The sequence below is a fragment of the Rhinatrema bivittatum genome, chromosome 3 (assembly GCF_901001135.1).
Source record: "Rhinatrema bivittatum chromosome 3, aRhiBiv1.1, whole genome shotgun sequence".
Taxonomy (NCBI): domain Eukaryota; kingdom Metazoa; phylum Chordata; class Amphibia; order Gymnophiona; family Rhinatrematidae; genus Rhinatrema; species Rhinatrema bivittatum.
In genome coordinates this window covers 279,429,279-279,451,486 of record NC_042617.1, presented here as the reverse complement: position 1 = coordinate 279,451,486, position 22,208 = coordinate 279,429,279, and the positions used below count along the sequence as shown (strand labels likewise).

At 48.2% G+C, this 22,208-nt stretch overlaps 1 protein-coding gene across 1 annotated transcript in view; it reads left to right on the top strand.

The window, feature by feature from the left end:
- SARNP (SAP domain containing ribonucleoprotein) overlaps positions 1–4,508 on the top strand; it is a 214,069-nt gene extending 209,561 nt beyond the window's left edge. Inside the window, exons 10-11 of the mRNA XM_029594794.1 lie at positions 1,861–1,944; positions 4,021–4,508. Coding sequence (XP_029450654.1) covers positions 1,861–1,944; positions 4,021–4,062 — 126 coding nt within the window. The 3' untranslated portion in view covers positions 4,063–4,508. The remainder of the gene's footprint in view (positions 1–1,860; positions 1,945–4,020) is intronic.
- The last annotated feature ends 17,700 nt before the right edge of the window (positions 4,509–22,208 follow it).

The window sequence follows — 22,208 nt, the reverse complement described above, 5'->3', positions numbered from 1 at the left end:
TATGCTGACTCGTTACCAGGTTTTCTTGTAACCTTTTATCTCCCTCCTGGAGAGTCTGGATCAAGGCCTCTGTCATGCTGTCTGACTGCTGCATCCTGGTGTTGCCGTACCATGGTACTTCATTCCAGGTTTTGTTTTTAGCACTGCAGAGTAGCTTGCTTCCTTCTACAAGGGACACACCCTGCCTCCACACACAGCGCACTCAGCCAACACTGGCAACTTGCAGGGCCACACTCTGCTCAGTATAGTCCTGCTGCATCAGTGTTCTTTCACTTTTCTTTTCAAGGCAAAAAAGCAAAAAAAAAAACAAAAAAAACTTGCTTGACAAGCAATAACTTGCTCACTATTAAATCCCTGTCTATCTCCCAGCAGGGCTTCTCTCTTTAGCTGGTTCAACCCTAAAACTTCCCAGCTGACCCTGCAACCAGGCCCACACACAGTTTCCTCTCTACCTGAAAATTTAACTTTCACGTCTTTTTTTCTTCTCTTCAGTGCAGTTTCTGCCACATACTTTCACAAACCATTGTGCACTACTGCACTCCCTGTACGCTGTACGAAGTTTTAGAGCCACAAGTCCTCTTTGCAACTCCCTGCACTCCACAAGGACACTTTCTTGGAGGTTGGGGTTTTTCTGTGCAAAGCTTAGAAAAATCCCACGTATGACATCAATATGTGGGAACGAGTGGTGATTCCAATAGGCCAGAAGACGAACTAGACTGACTCCAGCCTTCTTAAAACATGAACTCTTTATTATAACTTCCACATGCACAATCATGGACTGTCTTCTCCTCAGACAGTGTATACACTTTACTTACATTCGAGCCGATTCAGTAAAGTCTGCGGGAGAGCGGGCGAATGCCCGCTCTCCCGGCGCGCTCACAGGCCACTCTCCTGTGCGCTCGATTCAGTATGCTAATTAGGCCCGGTGGTAAAACCAGGTAAAAGGAGGTGCTAGGGACACTAGTGCGCCGCCTTTTGGACCGGAGCCGCGACTGTCAGCGGGATTGACAGCCGACGCTCAATTTTGCCGGCGTCAGTTCTCGAGTCCACTGACAGCCATGGACTCAGAAACCGGACGCCGGCAAAATTGAGCGTCCGGTTTTCGACCCGACAGCCGCAGGCCGAATTCAATTTTTCATTTATTTATTTAACTTTTGGAAAGTTTTGGGACCTCCGACTTAATATCGCCATGTTATTAAGTCGGAGGATGCACAGAAAAACAGTTTTTACTGCTTTTCTGTGCACTTTCCCGGTCCCCAAAGAAATTAGCGCCTACCTTTGGGTAGGCGCTAATTTCTGAAAGCAAAATGTGCGGCTTGGCTCCACATTTTGTTTTCTGAATCGCGCGGGAATACCTAATAGGGCCATCAAAATGCATTTGCATGTTGTAGGCGCTATTAATTTCGGGGGATTGGAAGCGCGTTTTCGGCCCCCTACTGAATAAGGGATAAGGGAAAATGTGTGTCCAATGGCGGGTTAACAGTGCGCTCCAACGGAGCACACTGTACTGTATCGGCCCGAGTGTGTTGCTTCGTCTCAGCTCAAGGTTTGGACAGTGTTAAGCACTGGAGCTGCCTTCCGCCGGCCTTGTTGGGTTATCCCCACCTGGATCCCAGCTCTTATTCCCCAGTCTCTGGTTGCACCCTCTGAGCCCCACCTGCCCCGCAGGATCCCGCCCATAGAGCATTAAGGCATTTAAGGTGGACCAGGCATCTAGTCTGGCCCTGCACAGGAAAAAAGGGGAACACTAGGGGCACTGCCTCCAATTAGTATGACTTACATTATAAGCTGATATGTATGTTTTCTCTTTGTTCAATAAACAATTTTTAAAAAGTCACTTGTGAAGTGTTCCTCTTGTAGAGTGAAGATGACGAAAAGCTGAAGAAGCGGAAGGAGCGATTTGGCATCATAACAAGTTCAGCAGGAGTCACGGAAGACACAGAGGTAAAATGTGTGTATGTGTATGACCCCCACCCCTATACCATCCTGTTCTATATTCATATATCTAGCAATAGGATTTTCCCCTTAGCTTTGTGACCCAGATTACTGACTCTCTTTTTTTGGGGTGGGGGGAGGAGTGGTTATAGGAGTCATTGCCCCTGAAGCTTTTATTTTACTTTTATTTTTAAATTATGAACTGATTGTGCAGCAGTAATTCCTAGTTGAGGTATCTGTAAATACATAATGCATAATATACATTTCTAACTAGGAATTGTGACTGTGGAGATAGCAAATTTATTTATTTGTATTTGAATGTATTCTCTCACATTCCCTGTAAGAGTTTTGATTATATGATATTGTATTTTACTTAGTCCTTTGGTTTCCTACTCTATCCTGCTTAAAAAAAACCCTATGATTTATAAGGTCCTGGTGCATGGGCTAACGAAATATCTGGAGAAGTCAACTGCATTTTTAGTGTTCCTTTCACCTTTCCATGAATGGCAGCATGTTAACCTTTGCTCTTTCTAATTTCTGCACTCCCTTCTGCCTCCGAGGACTTCCATCCTTCTGAAGTGACCATTGTTCAGCAGTTACCTCCATTCTGAACATGTTGCCAGTGATTGAGGGGGGAGGGGGGGAAGTTGTTTAACCAAAGCACAAAAAACGCTAAATTAATGTTTAGCAAAATCAACAGATTATTTCAGCAGCAAGATCACCTGCTTTAAGGCTTTGTATGTATATTTGTATGTTTGCTCGTAAAACATTGAATTCTGCTCACCAAGGGTTTAAACAGTTAGAGTTTTTGTAAGTTGATAGAAGTCTACAGCTTGGGGTGGGGGGGAGTGGTGGTGGTGGGGTGACATATATTTGCTCTGCATGCTTTTGTGTGGCAGTAAATCATGTTTTGTGTGCTGGTTGGCACTGTGCTTTCCTAACTACCTGGGGGGGGGGGGGGATGGTAGGTGTGAATCCTTTTTCAATGTTTTAATCACAAATTAATACTCTTCAAGCTCCTCTGTAGACTCAGAAAGTGTCCAATTAGTGCAGCCTGTTATCAGATGAAAATGTCTTCTGTCAAAAGTAAAAATGATCCAAATATTCTTAAATAAAAATCTGTACAACTATTATAATCAGTAGTATAAAAAGTTTTCAGCTACCTTGAGTGCAATTAAAATACTCTATTGATTCACCTTTATTCGATGGTGCAGAAAAATATATTACCTTTTTTAAAGCTCCTCCTGCTTTGTCATAGTTAGGATTACAGATTTGAGTAAAGTAGGTTGTTGTGATGCTGTCTGAAATCAGCAATCTGTCCTGATGCCTCTTTAAAAAAAAAAAAAAAAAAAAAAGCACACTGCATAAACAGAAGAATGACCTTGGGGGAGGAGATTTCACCTCTTACTATAACCAAAGTGCGAACACAGCATAAATGGCAGAATGACCTTGGGGAAGGAAACTGCTCCTTGGTACAGAATGAATTCAGCATGAACAGCTGAAGAGGCACCAGAGGGACTTCAAAGCACATTACCCACAGTTGACTAGATAATAAAATCACAATTTTGTTTAAAAAAAAAATCCATGACTTGAGGCAAAAAAGAAAGGAGAACTAGGGATACACTGAACAGAAACAGCAGGGCTAAGAAAAGCTGGCTAATATTGTACAAGATGCACATAGTGCTGTAACTTTAATAGATCTGCCTATGTCTATAATGGCCACAGTAAAATAAGGAATGCAGCAGAGTGACATAATAAATGACAGTAGATAAGGACCAATTTGGCCTATCCGGTCTATTCATCTTCCCCTCTGGTATTTTACCATTTGAATAGATGAGTAAATATTTTGCCATATTTAAACCAACACCAGCTCCCTTTCCCTCCTCGGTGTCTCTTACTCAGCTTTGCAACCCTGTTACTTCCACTGATCTCTGTATCTCTTCCAAGCATGTTTAAATTCTGTTACCACCTCTGCTGGTAGGCTGTTACAGCTCCTGTTGTCTTCCTCTTTTGGTTCTTATAAATTCCATGTGCTGATCTCCTGTCTGAAACTGTTCCTTTTTGTCATCCTTTCCTTGTTTTCAGGCAAAGAAGAGAAAAAGAGCTGAGCGCTTTGGGATCGTCTGAGGTTGCAGCCTATTATAACCGCTACCTGTTTTTAAAAAACTTATTCTGTTTGAAGCTCATTATGAAAAAGGGTACCTATACCCCCACCCTAAAATGTAAAATGAAAAACAAATGACTGTAAAGCCAAATGGCCATTGTCTCCCAAACAGAGTGCATAACCTGAACACTTTGTACTGGCAGAGATTAGAGAATGTGTTCCCCATAGCTTCTGCACTGAGAGTGGCAGCTAACGAACAAAGGAGACATCCCATCCTGGAGGGGTTACAAAAGACTGTTCAATGGAGTGCTGTTTTTGAATAGAGTTTAATGATAATTCATAGGAAAGAAATGGGTGGGGGTAAGGGTGCCCACCAGGTTTTAGAGAGACCTATTTAAAAGAGGAATTATGAGAATTGTTGAGTGTTTTTTATATTCTGTGGAGAAAAATAAACTCATTTTCCATCTTTCTCTTTCTCTTTCCCAAGAGGATCAGTTTGCCCAAGTAAGAGGCATATGGAATTGCCTTTTGCCATTCATTTTCAGTATTAAACTTTTGTATTCACATATTGACCAGAATGAACATGTGTTAATCATACTTTCCTCTATCCTATGTACACAGACTGATGACATGAAGTAGAATAAACCAGTGGTTAACTTTTTTTGGGGTCATGGACCCCTTTGAGAATCTGATGAAAGCTATGGATCCCCCTTCACCAAAAAAATGCACATGCACAGTGTGTTTTGCTCCAGGTTTATGGACCCCAGATTAAGAACCCCTGATATAAACAGATGCTGCCTCTTATGATAATAATTATGAAGGATCTGTGTATACAAGTGTGTTGTTATGATGGTAAAAGAAGGGAAATGGAGCAGCTGGGAGGCCATAGCCCTTCCTTCCCTAGCCCCCCAAAAAACTGCCTGCTTCTTTTTGAACTACCATAAACTCATCAGTGTTACTGAGGCAGGGGTGCAATATGGTTTTCACTTTTAACTCATGGAAGAGATGTCTACAGGTATCTTGTAACTGGAATATTTTTCCTGCAAGGCACAAAATGGGAACAAGCCTTTCAGAAATAAGTCCTTAGTATTAGAGGGGGCAGCAATAGCCTCCCTATAGTAGTTCTTATCTTAAATTGTTCTTTATAGACTTCATTGCTAGTCAGGCAGATTCAGTGTTTAACTCACAAAGTTGATCTTGATGTGGGGTACATCTTTACAGAAGAGAGAGAAATCTGCCGCTTTATCACAGGACAGTGGTTGTTTCTGCTAATTAGTATCTGGAACAACAAATAGCATCAGAAACTTCTCCATTCAACCCAGAGATTTTCTGGTTACTTTTTTGGAGCACTACCATGTTCCTTCATGGTACTGTAGTTTAAGCATCTTTCCTCTACTTGTATTTTGAGATGCCATCCTGCGTACACTTAATTCTACTATTTATCACCTCTATAGTACTACTCAGGGTGTGCAGCTTATACAAAACCTCATATGAGACCATCCCTGGGCACTAGAGTATACGATATAATCAGGACAAACATACAGGACAAGAGACTTTGAGAGTTTTATTTATTAAGAAAATGAAATAGTTAAAATCAATAAAGTTGTGAGCAGGATAATAGGAAGTTAAGACTTAAAAGCAACATCAAGGTGAGTTTTTAGATTGGATTTGAATAAGGCAGGAGAAGGGAGCATGATGCACCGATTCAGGAAGTCTATTTTCAGCATACAGTGCAGCAAAGTGGAAAGCACAGTCAGAAGTTGGCGATGGTGGTGAAGGGCACAGATAAGTGACTTGTCCAGTGAGTGGAGCTCACAAAAAGGGGTGTAGGGGAGACATAAGAGAGGAGAGGTGTGAAGCGCTGCAAAGTAAAGGCTCTTGTAGGTGAGTAAGGAAATAGGGAGTCAATATAGTAGCAGTACTGGTGAAAGATAAATTACACAGCTGAATTTTGGATAGATTGTAGTAGAGAGAGAGTTTACTGAGAGATCTGTGAGGAGCAGGTTGTAGCAGTCTAAATGGGAGCTGATGAAATAATGGATAAGGGTTCTGCTAGTGTTTTCAGAAAGGAAGGGATGTATTTTGGTAATGTTATAGAGGAGAAATGACTCATTTTAGTAGTGTTTTGGATGTTTATAGAGAGAGAAAGAAAGAGAGAAGTAGATGATCCCCAAAGTTACAGGCTGCGAGGTCTGGGAGATGACTGTTATCCACAAAAATAGAAAAAGGTGGAAGTGGATTTGGGGGGAAAGAGAGAGTTCTGTGTTGGCCATATTGAGTTTAAGGACTAAGGTGGCAGTAAAACATCCAGGCAGACTGAGATTGGGACTGGTTTCCCAATGACATTTCTGGTGTAGAGAGAGAGATCTGGGGGGAGTAACTATAAAGATGGTACTGAAAGCCATCTGGAAGGAGATCAGAGCACCAAGGGAATTAATATAGAGAGAGAAGATGGCCCAGGACAGAACCCCAAGGCACACCAAATTGATAGTGGCATGGCAGTAGAGGAGGATCCAATTGCACTAAAAGTGCAATTGGAGAGGTAAGAAGAGAAGCAAGATAGGACAGAGTCCTGAAATCCATCTGAGAACAGAGTAAATGGTGACTAACAGGATCAAAAGCAGCAGATAGGTCAAAGAGGATAAGGATTGAATAAAGGCCTTTTTCTGTTAAGCAGACTGAATTATCCATTACATGTGGGTGTTATATCTGTTGGCACCAAATGGAATTTCTATCCAAACTAATAGAGCTTTGAGTTCTACTAAGCATGTGCGGGAATTCCTGCACAGGTGCTAAGCCACCTCAGTCATTTTTTGTCTGAGTTAAAAGTATGGACGTGTACTTTATCTCTCCTTATATTTTTCTCTAAATTCTCAAATTGCTTCACTTTTTCCATATTTATTATTGCCTCACTGCCTCGACAGTCCCACAAAAATTTTCAATGATAACTTAAAAAAAAACAAAAAACCACTTACCATCGGTATATTTGTCTGCTCTTCTAAGAGGCCTTGCCTCCTTGAGATGTTGCAGAAGAAAGAACAGACTGTTGGCGGGTTCAGATGCTGTATCTGTGGTAAGGTAATGTCTATTACCAATGGTCATGAACTTTGTTACATTTGCCTGGGACCGGAGCATGATCAGCAAAATTTATGCTTGTGGATGGATGTCCCCATGCTCACAACACTCCAGGGCACTTGATATTGAGGAGCTGTGAAATCTGAGCCACAACACATCCTGTTCTGCAGTGCAACTTTGTTTGCCTCTCTGGTTCCTCTGAGTCTTGCTATCAGCCCAAGCTAAAGGCATGGGATCAAGATCTGGTGGTCATTTTGCGTTAAAGAAAAAGTGCCACCAATTGCTGGAACCGCTAGAGCCTTCATAAAAGGAGCATAAACACTTGAAGTGCGATGCCTCAGTTCCGGTGTCATTGACGCCAGCCAGCATCTATGCCGTCTGTGCAACCTGCATCAAAGTCTCTGGTGCACTCTGCATCAATGCGTGTGATGCATGATCCATTGGCATACTTAGCACATGAATCTTCAAAGCAGTCGAGACTTGGTGCACCACCTCACTCAACGCATGATGCTCTGACTTATCCAATGCATTGAAAACCTCAGAATGTGAAACTTCAAGGCACTTGATGCCAACACATACCATTCAATGCAGACGACTGATGCATTCTGACTGCACACTTCATGCATGGAGCATCCAAAACGAAGCACTGCACTGCCTCGATGCATTCCAAAGCCTCCATTTTTTTCTGTTATGCAGGGTATCTTGATCAGCACACTTGGGACTCAATAAAGAGGCACATGGTACAGCAATGATGCATAGTACTTCTGTTGGTGCAGCATTCATGCATTATATCAAATTCCTCAACATAGAGTGCCGTGCTGCTCAGCCTGGCAAGTCAAAATCTTTGAAATAGTTTCCTGCAAGTAAAACATTATTTCCAGTCTCTGGGCATTCCTGAACAGTCTCTCCAACTTGATATTTGCTGAATGGCTAAGATGGAATGGATAGCGTTAGGAAAGAACTCTATATCACATTGGTACAAATTCTGTAAAAACAATATTGATACTGACATCATAGGGGGGCTGGTAGAGTATTGGAAAAGATAAAGCGGGGAACCCTACACAATTAAGGATTTTAAGGTGTTATTTGGGGATACACATACATTTTCTGTTTCAACAAACTATAAACATATACAATTAAAATCTTGTATCATTGTCAAACATAATACAATTATATAAAACAGGCCTTGTGGATAATGAAAACTGTCAAAAGTGCGAAATGGAAGTGGACTTTTATTCATTTTTTTCTTGCTTGTCCTAAAATCTCTGTATTTTGGCAGGAAATTATCTTGTGTTTGCAGGCATGTGTGCAAGTGACCTTACCACTAAGGGGGAAGATTCTAGTTTTGGGAGATACCAGAAGACAGAGGACCTTGTTTCTGCAGCTAACAAAGGGTCAGTGTCGTTTTGCTACTGTGGCTCTTTTGGTGGCGTGCCAATGCATCCTAAAGGAGTAGGTCTCAGAAAACACTCCTTCCTCAGTTGTTTGGCATGAGCAAATGGCTACTATTTTGCAGATGGAAAGATATGATGTATGTTATCTTACATGAGCAGTATCAGGATTACGTGCACACCTGGCAATGCTTCTTTCAATTGTTGCCACATGATATGAGAGCATGGCTTAAAGAGCTAGGTTACTCTATAATATGGAAGATAGCAAAGAGTAACAAACACCAGACTATGTCTTGTTGAGTAACAGGGGAGGTGGGTAGGACATTAGTATGAATGTGAGTGTATGAGTATGAATGTGGATAGGTGTGGAGGGTAGAGATTTACTCTACAAGCTGGGGAGGATAGAATAAGGGAGGTTTATAACAAAAATGTTATGGTAAGACAGGATATCTTGTATTTGGACTTGGATTCCAAACAATATTATTATGTTATTATAACAAGTATACTAGTTGTTCTCCCAGGACAAGCAGGATGGTAGTCCTCACATATGGGTGACATCATCGATGGAGCCCTATCATGGAACACTTTTTTGTCAAAGTTTCTAGAACTTTGACTGGCACACTGAGCATGCCCAGCATGCCACTAACCCTGCATCCAGCAAGGGTCCCCCTTCAGTCTCTTTTTTCTGCACAGCAGTTGCCTCGCGGTTCTTAGGAGCTCTGTGAGAATTTCTCACAACTTTTTCCTCACGGAACCTTTTCCTTATATTTTTCAAAATTTTTCCCCGTCCCAGGGTCCCCCATTGACCACCATCCTCCGATAACACCGGTAAGTTTTTACCTCGTTATTGCAGTCTCTTCCATCGGTGCCCAATGACCACCGACCGCACGCCGCCCTTTTTTGTCGAAATGGCGACCGGTTTTCAGAAGTGCCCTGAGTGTCCAAGGACTATGTCCATTACGGACCCTCATGATGTCTGCGTCTTATGCTTGGGGCCTTCCCACGACTTCCAACAGTGCACTAGTTGCACCGAAATGACTCCAAAAGGCCACCGGGCCCGCTTAGAAAATATGGAACACCTATTCAAATCTAAGTGCGCGTCTTCGTCTACTCCAGCCAAGAGTGCATCGAGTCGAAAGCCGTCTTCTTCATCAACTCAGTCACCATCGACGTCTCAACACCATTGAGACACCGGTGACCAGCCGTCACCGGCATCTTTGCACTCAAAGGCATCAACATCTTCGTCCTCTGTGCCGGAGAAGGACCGGACTGAGCATCGAGAAAAGCACCGGCATCAACACCGACGTGAGTCGTCTTCCGATGCCAGCACCAACAAACTTTCGACATCGACTGAGCCACCGGCCAAGAAGTCCTGGGGCGAGGAGCCCCCATCCTCCTCTGGACCCAGGCATTCCCCACCTGCACTGCTGCCAGGAGCAGAGACTCCACAAATTCCTCTGGACCCTCCGGCAACGCCTACTCAGCCTCCAACCCCGGCTGCTGTGTTTCCCACACCAGCTTTCCGGGAGGAATTGGACCAGATGGTCCAAGAGGCAGTACTTCAGGCACTTCGTGGATTCCAATCGCCACCGGCGCCGACTCCCATGCCGACGCCTGATCCGGTGCCTACCATGCTGGCTCCACTCCTCAAGCAATTGGATACCCTGATCAGTGCACTTCTATCGGTGCCTGTTCCTTCCAGACCAGCGGCACCTCCGAAGCCATTGATACCTCCACCGGCACTGATCCCAATTCCCTTGTCTTCAGATGAGAAAGAGCCTCCACCGATGCCAGAGCTGATTCCAGAACCATCTGGTCTACTTCTACCCCGACGACAATCGAAAACACTGATACCATCGGAGCCACTGCCGTCCTCAGTGCCACCTCCTCTTGTTTCGGGGCCTCCATCCTTCCCATCTGTGCCACCTCCAGATCCGGCTGGATTTGGACCTCTGCCTCCATCTGAAAGCCCGCAGGGTGGAGAAGATCCACCATACGATCCCTGGGGTGATGATTCCTCTGACTCTCAAGACTCTGAGGAACTTCTATCAGAGCCTTCACCCCCAGAAGAATGCCACCGCTCCCCTCCAGAAGACCTCACATTTGCCAACTTCATAAAAGAGATGTCTGAAACCATCCCTTTTAAACTGCAAATGGAGGAGGATGCCAGGCATAAAATGCTGGAGATGCTTCAGTTCATGGATGCCCCCAAGGAAGTGATGGCAGTTCCAGTCCACGAAGTGATCCTCAGCTTGTTACACCGTACCTGGGAACACCCTGGTACAGTTCCACCAGTAAACAAGAAAATTGACGACATGTTCCTGGTTCAGTCAGCTCCAGGTTTTCAGAAAAGCCAGCTACCCCACCTCTCAGTGGTGGTTGAGTCCATCCAGAAGAAGGCCAAGAGATCCCAGCCTCATTCTTCTGCACCTCCGAGTAAAGAGCAAAAGTCCTTGGATGCCTTCGGCCGAAGAGTGTTCCAGGGACCTATGCTTATGGGCACGTATAGCAGCCTACCAGCTATACATGACTCAATACTCAAGGAATCTCTGGAAACAAGTCCAGGACTTTTCCGAGACCCTGCCGGAAGAATTTCAGGAGGAAGTCAGTACGATCCTCCAAAAAGGGCTTGATGCTGGAAAGCACGAGGTTAGGGCAGCGTATGCCATCTTTGAGACTGCCTCCAGAGTGTCAGCAGCGGGAATAAGCGCCAGACACTGGGCATGGCTTAAATTTTCTGACCTACGCCAGGAAGTTCAGGACAGGTTGGCAGATCTTCCATGCACAGAGGACAATTTGTTTAGCGAGAAAATTCAGGAGACAAGAGACATTGGAGTACAGGATCCTCCTGCACTCCAATGTCGTGGAACTGGTTCCCTGACTGCAGCGAGGAAAAGGGTTCTACTCTCAATATTTTCTGATTCCAAAGAAGTCAGGCACCATACGTCCTATTCTGGACCTCCACGCCCTAAACAAACATCTCTGCAAGGAAAAGTTCAGGATGGTTACCTTGGGCACCATGCTCCCTCTCATAAGAAAGGGAGATTGGCTCTACTCTCTAGATCTTCAGGAGGCGTATGCCCATATAGCAATATACCCTCCTCATCCAAAATACCTCAGATTCATAGTAGGTCACAGACATTTCCAATATCAAGTGCTACCGTTCGGCCTACCGTCAGCACCTCAGGTATTTACCAAATGCCTGGCAGTAGTAGCAGTTTACCTAAGGCAGCGCAGTATCCACGTCTGTCCGTATCTAGACGATTGGCTGCTCAGAGGTCCATCCAAGGAGATAGTATTACAATCCCTCCGTATTACCATACGCCTACTACAATACTTGGGGTTTCTCATAAACTATCCCAAATCACATCTGACTACGTCACGCACCCTCTCGTTCATCGGAGCAGATCTCAACACCATTCAAGCCAGGGCGTTCCTCCCGAAGGACCGAGCACACACACTGTCAACCTTAGCCAAAGCAATACAAACTCCCTGCACTACTACAGCTCATCACCTGCTAACCTTCCTAGGACACATGGCTTCTACTGTTCATGTTACCCCAATGGCTCGACTAGCCATGAGAGTAACACAATAGACTTTAAAGTCCCAGTGGTCCCAATCACATCAACATTTGTCCCACATTGTCCACATCACCAGCCAGCTTCGACTCTCACTAGCTTGGTGGATACAGGAGTCCAATCCTCAGATAGAACTACCCTTCCAAACTCCAGATCCTTAGATCACGCTGACCACAGTGTTACGGCTATGGCTGCTGTGCAACCGCCTCACCACCAGGGGTCCCTCTAGTGCTGGCTCTCCTGGCAGGCCCAGTCCATCTCCCCTGTCCACTCTATATTCTGGGCTTTCCCTTATAACCCTGCCTGACAGTTCCCTCGGTGCTTCGGCATCGAGCTCGCCTGGGCTCCCTGCTCTAGCATTCCTTCCTTCCTTGCTTGCTGTGCGTTTGGTCCCTGGACCTTGCCTTGCCTTGCCTTGTGCGGCCTTCGGGCCTCATTCCTTGCCTTGCCTTGCGCGGCCTTTGGGCCTTATTCCTTGCCTTGCCTTGCCTTGCGCGGCCTTCGGGCCTTCTGCCTTGCCCTGCTTACTGTGTGTGGCCTACGGGCCTTCTGTGTGTGTGTGGCCTACGGGCCTTCTGACCTGCCTTGCCCTGCTTACTGTGTGTGGCCTACGGGCCTTCTCTGTGTGTGTGGCCTACGGGCCTTCTGACCTGCCTTGCCCTGCTTACTGTGTGTGGCCTATGGGCCTTCTCTGTGTGTGAGGCCTACGGGCCTTCTGACCTGCCTTGCCCTGCTTACTGTGTGTGGCCTACGGGCCTTCTGTGTGTGTGTGGCCTACGGGCCTTCTGACCTGCCTTGCCCTGCTTACTGTGTGTGGCCTACGGGCCTTCTCTGTGTGTGTGGCCTACGGGCCTTCTGACCTGCCTTGCCCTGCTTACTGTGTGTGGCCTACGGGCCTTCTGTGTGTGTGTGGCCTACGGGCCTTCTGACCTGCCTTGCCCTGCTTACTGTGTGTGGCCTACGGGCCTTCTGTGTGTGTGTGGCCTACGGGCCTTCTGACCTGCCTTGCCCTGCTTACTGTGTGTGGCCTACGGGCCTTCTGTGTGTGTGTGGCCTACGGGCCTTCTGACCTGCCTTGCCCTGCTTACTGTGTGTGGCCTACGGGCCTTCTGTGTGTGTGTGACCTATGGGCCTTATGACCTGCCTTGCCCTGCTTACTGTGTGTGGCCTACGGGCCTTCTGTGTGTGTGTGGCCTACGGGCCTTATGACCTGCCTTGCCCTGCTTACTGTGTGTGGCCTACGGGTCTTCTGTGTGTGTGTGTGGCCTACGGGCCTTCTGACCTGCTTTGCTCTGCCGCCTGCCCTGACCCAGCCTGAACCCAGACACTGCTACTTGCCGCCTGCCCTGACCCAGCCTGGACCCCGACACTGCTACTTGCCGCCTGCCCTGACCCAGCCTGGACCCAGACACTGCTACTTGCCGCCTGCCTTGACCCAGCCTGGACCCAGACACCGTTTCTAGCCATTCCTGTCTCTCTCCACCTGGAGCCACCCTTCTGGGTGGTGTTCACTACCCCTGAACACAGCCTAAGCGTAACAGTATGCCGAAGCCACCAATTTCCAGGGGAAGAGATAGGTCTTGGTACTACCGGTGAGCCAATTTTTCTTTTACCTCTACTCACATTATGCCTCAGCCTCCAAGTTTTTATGTCTGTGCTTGTTGCCAGACTTTGAACTATCTCAGTTACAAGAACTGTCTTGCATGTCAACTCTCAGACCAAGAGCACTGGGTTTGCAGCAGTTGTCATAAGAGGAACGTCTCTGTCTATCAGGAATGTTTAAATTGTCTAACTCCAAAACCAGGGTGGTGGAAATGCTCCTGTGTTCCGTGTCTGTTACCACCAGGCAAACCCTGCCCCTGTTGTTCTGCTCTAGGACCAGCTGTTCCATTAGAAAAAACAATCAGCTCTCCTAACCTGTATTCTGCTTCTGGCTCAACTAAAACAGACATTTTAGCTGGCAGTTTGTGGGAAGAAAAACCCAGGACTTACCTGACCAAGAAGGCTTCTGTGATACCAGTGCTAGACCCTCGGGAACAGGTTTCTCTAAAACGGAGAGAGCTGATTAACTCTAGCAGGGCTCTGCTTCCCACAGCTGCTGTTGAGACAATAACGAGCACTTTCCCTAGACGTCCTAGAACTGCCTGTGCCTTCTCTAAACTGCTCCTCCAGAAACAAAATAAGGAGCCTCAGAGTTTGGCTCGAGGTATCACGCCCACAGCAGTGCAATCTGTGTCTTCCATGTGCACTGCTTCTAACCTTGCTGCTCTGCCATCTGAGCCTGCTGCATCGCCCCAAGAGGGGTCCGAGCCTACTGCATCACCCCAAGAGAGGTCCGAGCCTGCTGCATCGCCCCAAGAGGGGTCCGAGCCTGCTGCATCGCCCCAAGAGGGGTCCAAGCCTGCTGCATCACCCCAAGAGGGGGCCGAGCCTGCTGCATCACCCCGAGAGGGGTCCAAGCCTGCTGCATCGCCCCGAGAGGGGGCCGAGCCTGCTGCATCGCCCCGAGAGGGGTCTGAGCCTGCTGCTTCACACCGAGAAGGGTCCGAGCCTGCTGCATCACCCCGAGAAGGGTCCGAGCCTGCTGCATCACCCCGAGAGGGGTCCGAGTCTGCTGCATCACCCCGAGTAGGGTCCAAGCTTGCTGCATTACACCGAGAGGGGTCCAAGCCTGCTGTTTCGCCCCAAGAGGGGTCCGGGCCTGCTGCACTACCCCGAGAAGAGCCTGAGTCTGCCAAACCAGTACTGCTGCTGTTCCCGGAGGGGCCCGAACAGGTCTTGCTGCCGTCCCCGGAGGGGTCCGAACCGGTCCTATTGACAGACTTTCTGACTCAGCCATCTGAGTCTGCCGAACCGGTCCTGCTGCCGTCCCTGGAGGGGTCCGAACCGGTCCTGCTGCCGTCCCCGGAGGGGTCCGAACCGGTCCTACTAACAGACTTTCTGACTCAGCCTTCTGAGCCTGCTGAACCGGCCCTGCTGCCGCCCCCGGAAGGGCTCGAACCAGCCCTGCTGCCGTCCCCGAAGGGGTCCGAATCTGTTCTGCTGCCGTCCCCGGAGGGGTCCGAATCGGGCCTGCCAACAGACCCTGTTACTCAACCATCTGAGCCTGCTGTACCGGTCCAGCTGCCGCCCCTGGAGGGGCCCATACCGGACCTGATGTCGTCTCAGGAGGGGTTAGCACCTGCCCTGTCGCCTCAAGAGGGGTTACGGACTATTTCGCTGCTCCAGTTGGGGTTTGTGTTCCCCTTGTCACCCCAGGAGGGGTTATGGGAATCTGCACCGCCTCTGCTACCCCAGGAGGGGTCTAACCCTGCCGCCTTGTCCCAGGAGGGGTTATGGACTATTTTGCTGCCCCAGGTTGGGGTTGTGTCTGCCTTATCACCCCAGGAGGGGTTATGGACTGTCTTACTGCCTCGGGAAGGAGTTGAACCTGCCGCATTGCCCCCGGAGGGGTCTCACGTTATTATTGAGTACCTCCTGCAAAGATGGGACCCAGGAGGAGGGGGAGGCCTTGAGGAGGGGGTACTGTTACGGCTATGGCTGCTGTGCAACCGCCTCACCACCAGGGGTCCCTCTAGTGCTGGCTCTCCTGGCAGGCCCAGTCCATCTCCCCTGTCCACTCTATGTTCTGGGCTTTCCCTTATAACCCTGCCTGACAGTTCCCTCGGTGCTTCGGCATCGAGCTCGCCTGGGCTCCCTGCTCTAGCCTTCCTTCCTTCCTTGCTTGCTGTGCGTTTGGTCCCTGGACCTTGCCTTGCCTTGCGCGGCCTTCGGGCCTTATCCCTTGCCTTGCCTTGCGCGGCCTTTGGGCCTTATTCCTTGCCTTGCCTTGCCTTGCCTTGCCTTGCGCGGCCTTCGGGCCTTCTGCCTTGCCCTGCTTACTGTGTGTGGCCTACGGGCCTTCTGTATGTGTGTGGCCTACGGGCCTTCTGACCTGCCTTGCCCTGCTTACTGTGTGTGGCCTACGGGCCTTCTGACCTGCCTTGCCCTGCTTACTGTGTGTGGCCTACGGGCCTTCTGTGTGTGTGTGTGGCCTACGGGCCTTCTGACCTGCCTTGCCCTGCTTACTGTGTGTGGCCTACGGGCCTTCTGTGTGTGTGTGGCCTACGGGCCTTCTGACCTGCCTTGCCCTGCTTACTGTGTGTGGCCTACGGGCCTTCTGTGTGTGTGTGACCTACGGGCCTTCTGACCTGCCTTGCCCTGCTTACTGTGTGTGGCCTATGGGCCTTCTGTGTGTGTGTGGCCTACGGGCCTTCTGACCTGCCTTGCCGCTTACTGTGTGTGGCCTACGGGCCTTCTGTGTGTGTGTGGCCTACGGGTCTTCTGTGTGTGTGTGGCCTACGGGCCTTCTGACCTGCCTTGCTCTGCCGCCTGCCCTGACCCAGCCTGAACCCAGACACTGCTACTTGCCGCCTGCCCTGACCCAGCCTGGACCCCGACACTGCTACTTGCCGCCTGCCCTGACCCAGCCTGGACCCAGACACTGCTACTTGCCGCCTGCCTTGACCCAGCCTGGACCCAGACACCGTTTCTAGCCATTCCTGTCTCTCTCCACCTGGAGCCACCCTTCTGGGTGGTGTTCACTACCCCTGAACACAGCCTAAGCGTAACACACAGATGCCTCCAACCTGGGTTGGGGTGCCCATGTCAACAACCTACAGACCCAGCAAACCTGGACCTCAGCAGAATCAAACCACCAGATCAATTTTCTGGAGCTCAGGGCGATACGATATGCCCTATTCACATTTCAGGATTGCCTATCCAATAAGGTAATCCTAATTCAAATAGACTACCAGGTAGCAATGTGGTACCTCAACAAACAAGGGGACATAGGCTTTTACCTGCTATGCCAGGAGGCGGCGCAGATCTGGGCCTGGGCTCTCTCCCGTTCCATGGTAATGAGTGCAACCTACCTGGCAGGCGTGGACAATGTGACGGTGGACAGTCTCAGCCGGACCTTTCATCCCCACGAATGGACCCTAGATCCCACTGTAGCGAACATGATTTTCCACCAGTGGGGCCACCCACACATAAAGGTTTGTGTCTATTCAGAACCGCAAAGTAGACCAATTCTACTCTCTACACCTTAGTCGCACAACACCCTCAAGGGATGCCTTTGCCCACTCATGGACAACGAGTCTTCTTTACGTATATCCTCCGATTCCACTCATCAGCAAGACTCTTGAAGTTACAACAAGACCAGGGCACAAAGATTCTCATAGCCCCATACTGGCCGCGGCAGGTTTGGTTTCCCATCCTACGCGATCTCTCAGTACAGCAACCAATTCATCTGGGCACAGATCCAGCTCTAATTATGCAGAACAACGGAAATCCGAATGAACTGTATTCGATGGGGGGGGGGAAAGGCTGATGTGCACGGAGCAGGAGAGGGACCTTGGGGTGATAGTGTCTAATGATATGAAGTCTGCGAAACAATGCGACAAGGCGATAGCAAAAGCCAGAAGAATGCTGGGCTGCATAGAGAGAGGAATATCGAGTAAGAAAAGGGAAGTGATTATTCCCTTGTACAGGTCCTTGGTGAGGCCTCACCTGGAGTACTGTGTTCAGTTCTGGAGACCGTATCTACAAAAAGACAAAGACAAGATGGAAGCGGTACAGAGAAGGGCGACCAGGAAGGTGGAGGATCTTCATCGGATGACGTACGAGGAGAGATTGAAGAATCTAAATATGTACACTCTGGAGGAAAGGAGGAGCAGAGGTGATATGATACAGACTTTCAGATACTTGAAAGGTTTTAATGATCCAAAGGCAACGACAAACCTTTACCATAAGAAAAAAATCAGCAGAACCAGGGGTCACGATTTTAAGCTCCAGGGAGGAAGATTCAGAACCAATGTCAGGAAGTATTTCTTCACGGAGAGGGTGGTGGATGCCTGGAATGCCGTTCCGGAGGAAGTGGTGAAGACCAGAACTGTGAAGGACTTCAAAGGGGCGTGGGATAAACACTGTGGATCCATAAAGTCAAGAGGCCGCCAATGAAGAGTAGGTGACTCGCCAGAATGATGGCTACTGCCTGGAGACAATACCCTTATTCAATAAACATACACATGGTTACTGTGACTCCAACATCACTCTAAGCTTCAACAGCAAGAGGAAATGTGGAAAAAAGGGTTCGCACTCACAAAGCAGGGAGTAGCTGGCTTGTTACGGCGGTTACTACCCCAAACCAAATGTACCTGATACTTCACTCTCGACGCATATCCAGCATGGCTCTCTGCTTCAACGGCATGGGAGAAAGACTGATACATCACGAATTTCCAGCATAGCTCTCTACTTCAACGGCAGGGGAAAAGAAAAACTGATACTTCACGCATATCCAGCATAACTTCAACGGCAGGGGAGAAGAAAAAAGGATTCACACTCACAAAGCGGGGAGTAGCTGGCATGTTACGGCAGTTACTACCTCAAACCAAATGTGCCTGATACTTCACTTTCGATGCATATCCAGCATAGCTCTCTGCTTCAACGGCAGGGGAGAAGAAAAAAACTGATACTTCACGCATATCCAGCATAGCTCCCTGCTTCAACGGCAGGGGAGAAGATAAACAACCAATAAGGGCTGTATAACATAATCTGGGTAAAAACAAATAAGCATGGGTGTAGCTTGCTTATTGCGGCGGTTACTACCCCTACTACCTCTAACTAATCAAGCTAGATATTTCACTTGGATGCAGCTCCATCACCGCTCTCTACATTAATGATGGGGGTGGAAGGGAAATAGAACCAAGAGCTAAGAGAAACAGATAAGTATGAGAGAAAAAATGAGTGAAGCTTGCTGGGCAGACTGGATGGGCCATTTGGTCTTCTTCTGCCGTCATTTCTATGTTTCTATATGTTTCTGTTGCGTCATCTGAACCTCCACTCCCTGTCTCTGACAGCATGGATGTTGAAAGGTTGATTCTGCAATCACTTGATCTTTCTAACGATGTGTCCCCAGGTCCTCGTAGGCTTCACAAAAGCGTTTTCCCAGGACAAGCAGGATGGTAGTCCTCACATGTGGGTGACGTCACTGGTCAGAGCCCTATCACGGAAAACCTTTCTGTCAAAGTTTCTAGAACTTTTGACTGGCACACTGAGCATGCCCAGCATGCTATAATCCCTGTAGCCTCAGGGGCCTCCTTCAGTCTCTTTTTTTTCCATGCTGCAGTTTGCCTCGCGGTTAGGAGCGCTGTGAGAATTTTCTCACACAATTTTCCTCACGGAAAAAACTTGAATATTACTTCATTAAAAAGTTCCCTCATAGGGGTCTCCCATTGCGATAATGTTTTTCATCGCTCGGTGAGCAAAGTTCACTGTCCCCGGTCGGTTCTTGCTCCCACCTTTTTTCGATGTCCGCAGGCCATCGACCGTTTTTGGGCCTCAACCTCTGCCATTATGGCAACAGTTTTCGGAAAACGTCCGGACACCATGTCGATTACTGATCCACATGATGTCTGTGTGCTGTGCTTCGGCTCATCACACAACGTTTCTCACTGCCCAAGTTGTGCCCAGATGACTCTGATGGGTAGGCGGGCTCGCCTCGATAAGATGGAGACCCTGTTTAAAATCAAGTTGACTCCATCGACGTCCATCCAATCATCACCGGCAGGAGCATCGAAGAAATTAGTAATCAAACTTCGCCGGGAGCACCAGGGCAGTGGTGATCGTCCGTCACCGACTCAGTCTAAGGCATCTATATCTTCTACCTCTGTGCTGGAGAAAGACTGGACTGAGCACCGAGGGAGGCACAGACACCGCATCGGCCTCGATGGCTATCGAGCCGCTTGCGAAGAAGACAAGGGTAGAGGAGCCTTTAACCCCCTCTCCACCCGAAAAAGCAAGGCGATCCCCACAGATATCTGTGTCGGGTACTGAGCCCCCGCAAGTCCCTGTGGAGGTGCCAGTAGCGCCTAGCCTGCCACCCCCTGTAGCTGCAATATCTACACCAGCTTTCAGGGAGGAACTGGACGGTTTTATCCACCAGGCAGTGCTCGGTGCTCTCCAAGACCTACAGCCATCTACGCCGGCCCCCATACCGGCACCAACACTGGAGCCATCGATATTTGCACCATTGCTGACCAGACTTGATACACTCATCAGTGCCCTTCCAACACAACCCAGGCCACCAATGCCAAAGCAACCCGCAAAGCCTCTGAAAGCCCCGATTCCCATTCCGGGGTCCTCAGACGACAAAGGCATGGATTCCAGTCCCCTTTCACCGATGCCAGAACCGATGCCTGGTCCATCAGGGCTCTCGGGACTGAGAGGCCCTTGTTTTCAATCGATGCCTCCGGTGCCGCCGAAACCCACATCGTTGCCACCGCATCTTCCATCGAAGGATCCATCGGTGCCAACACGTCCTACCATACCACCCTTCTTCCCTCCTTCAGGATCTCGACTAGAGACCTTTTCTGACACATGGCAAGATGTTGACACCGACACATCCACGGAGGATATCTTATCAGAACCATCTCCTCTGGAAGAAAGGAAAAAATCTTCCCCAGAAGATCTTTCCTTTGCCAATTTTGTTAGGGAGATGTCAGAGACAATTCCCTTTGATCTGATTACAGAGGAGGACACACACCATAAAACATTGGAAGTTCTCCAATTTGTTGATGCACCAAAAGAAGTCATGGAGTTCTAGTGGATCTGGGAGCATCCTTGTGCTGTTCAGCCAGTAAATAAGAGGACAGATGCCACTTATCCGGTCCAACATATTCCTGGATTCCAAAAACCACAACTGCCTCATCAGTCGGTGGTAGTTGAGTCTGCACAAAAGAAGGCCAGAAAATTGCGACCACACTCAACACCTCCTGGCAAGGACCAAAAATTCCTTGATATCTTGGGTCGCAAGATATTTCAAGGTTCCATGCTAGTGTCACGAATAGCTGCATATCAACTTTACATGACACAGTATCAAAGGAATCTCTGGAAGCAGGTTCAGGGAATAGCTGACTCTCTTCCCAAACAACAGCAAGATACTCTCAATGCCATACTACAGAAAGGCCTTGAGGCTGGGAAACATGAGGTTCATGCTGCTTACAACTCCTTTGAAACAGCTTCTCGCATGTCAGCAATGGGAATCAGCGCCAGGAGGTGGACCTGGCTAAAAAGCCTCTGACTTGAGACCTGAAGTCCAAGACAAACTTGCCGATTTGCCATGTACCGGTGAAAACCTATTCAGCGACAAGATACAAGACGCAGTGGCTCAATTAAAAGACCATAATGAGACCCTGCGGCAATGATCCACAGTGACTACCGAGGCCCCTTCTTCTGCAAGAAGATCCACTAGAAGGGACACTAGAAAACCATTTTATCGCCCACGCAGATACTACCCACCTGCATCTCACGTGAGGCCAACTAGCCCGTCTCAGAGAGCACATCCTCAACAACCCAAGACATCCAGGCCTCAGCCACCACCGCAAACAGGCCAAGCCTCTGGATTTTGAAACCTAGCCAGAGAACAGCAGCCTCTCCACAAGTCCAGATCCACATTTGCCAGTAGGAGGTCGAATTCACCATTTCATAACCAACTGGCTCAACATTACCAAAGACCAATGGGTGATATCCATCATAACCCAGGGATTTATTTATTTTATTTATTTTATTTAACTTTTTTATATACCAACATTCAAGACGGTGGTCCCATCATGCTGGTTCACAAGAAACAGGGGTGTAATTATAATAAACTTTACCATTTAAACAATAGTGCAGAAAAGCAGTTACAAATAACAAGGAAAACAATAACTTGGAATGAGAAGGGAAATGAAGATCAGATAGTTATATATAAGTATAAATAACATTGTAAGAGGTGGCTATTAACGCTAATGCTAGCGGAGCGTGTTGAAAGAAGGAAGTTAGATGGAATTGGAGTTAGGAAAGGCCTGCGTGAACAGCCACGTCTTGAGTCTTTTCTTGAATGTTGAGATGTTGGGTTCCATTCTAAGATCCGGGGGAATGGAGTTCCATAATGTTGGACCGGCTGTGGAGAATGCCCGATCTCTGAGCGTGATGTGTCTGGTAGTCTTGGCTGGAGGTACTTGAAGTGATCCTTTGTAAGCATCTCTTGTCGGTCTTGTGGAATGGTGTAATCGGAGGGGGATATGTAGATCGATTGGGGCTAAT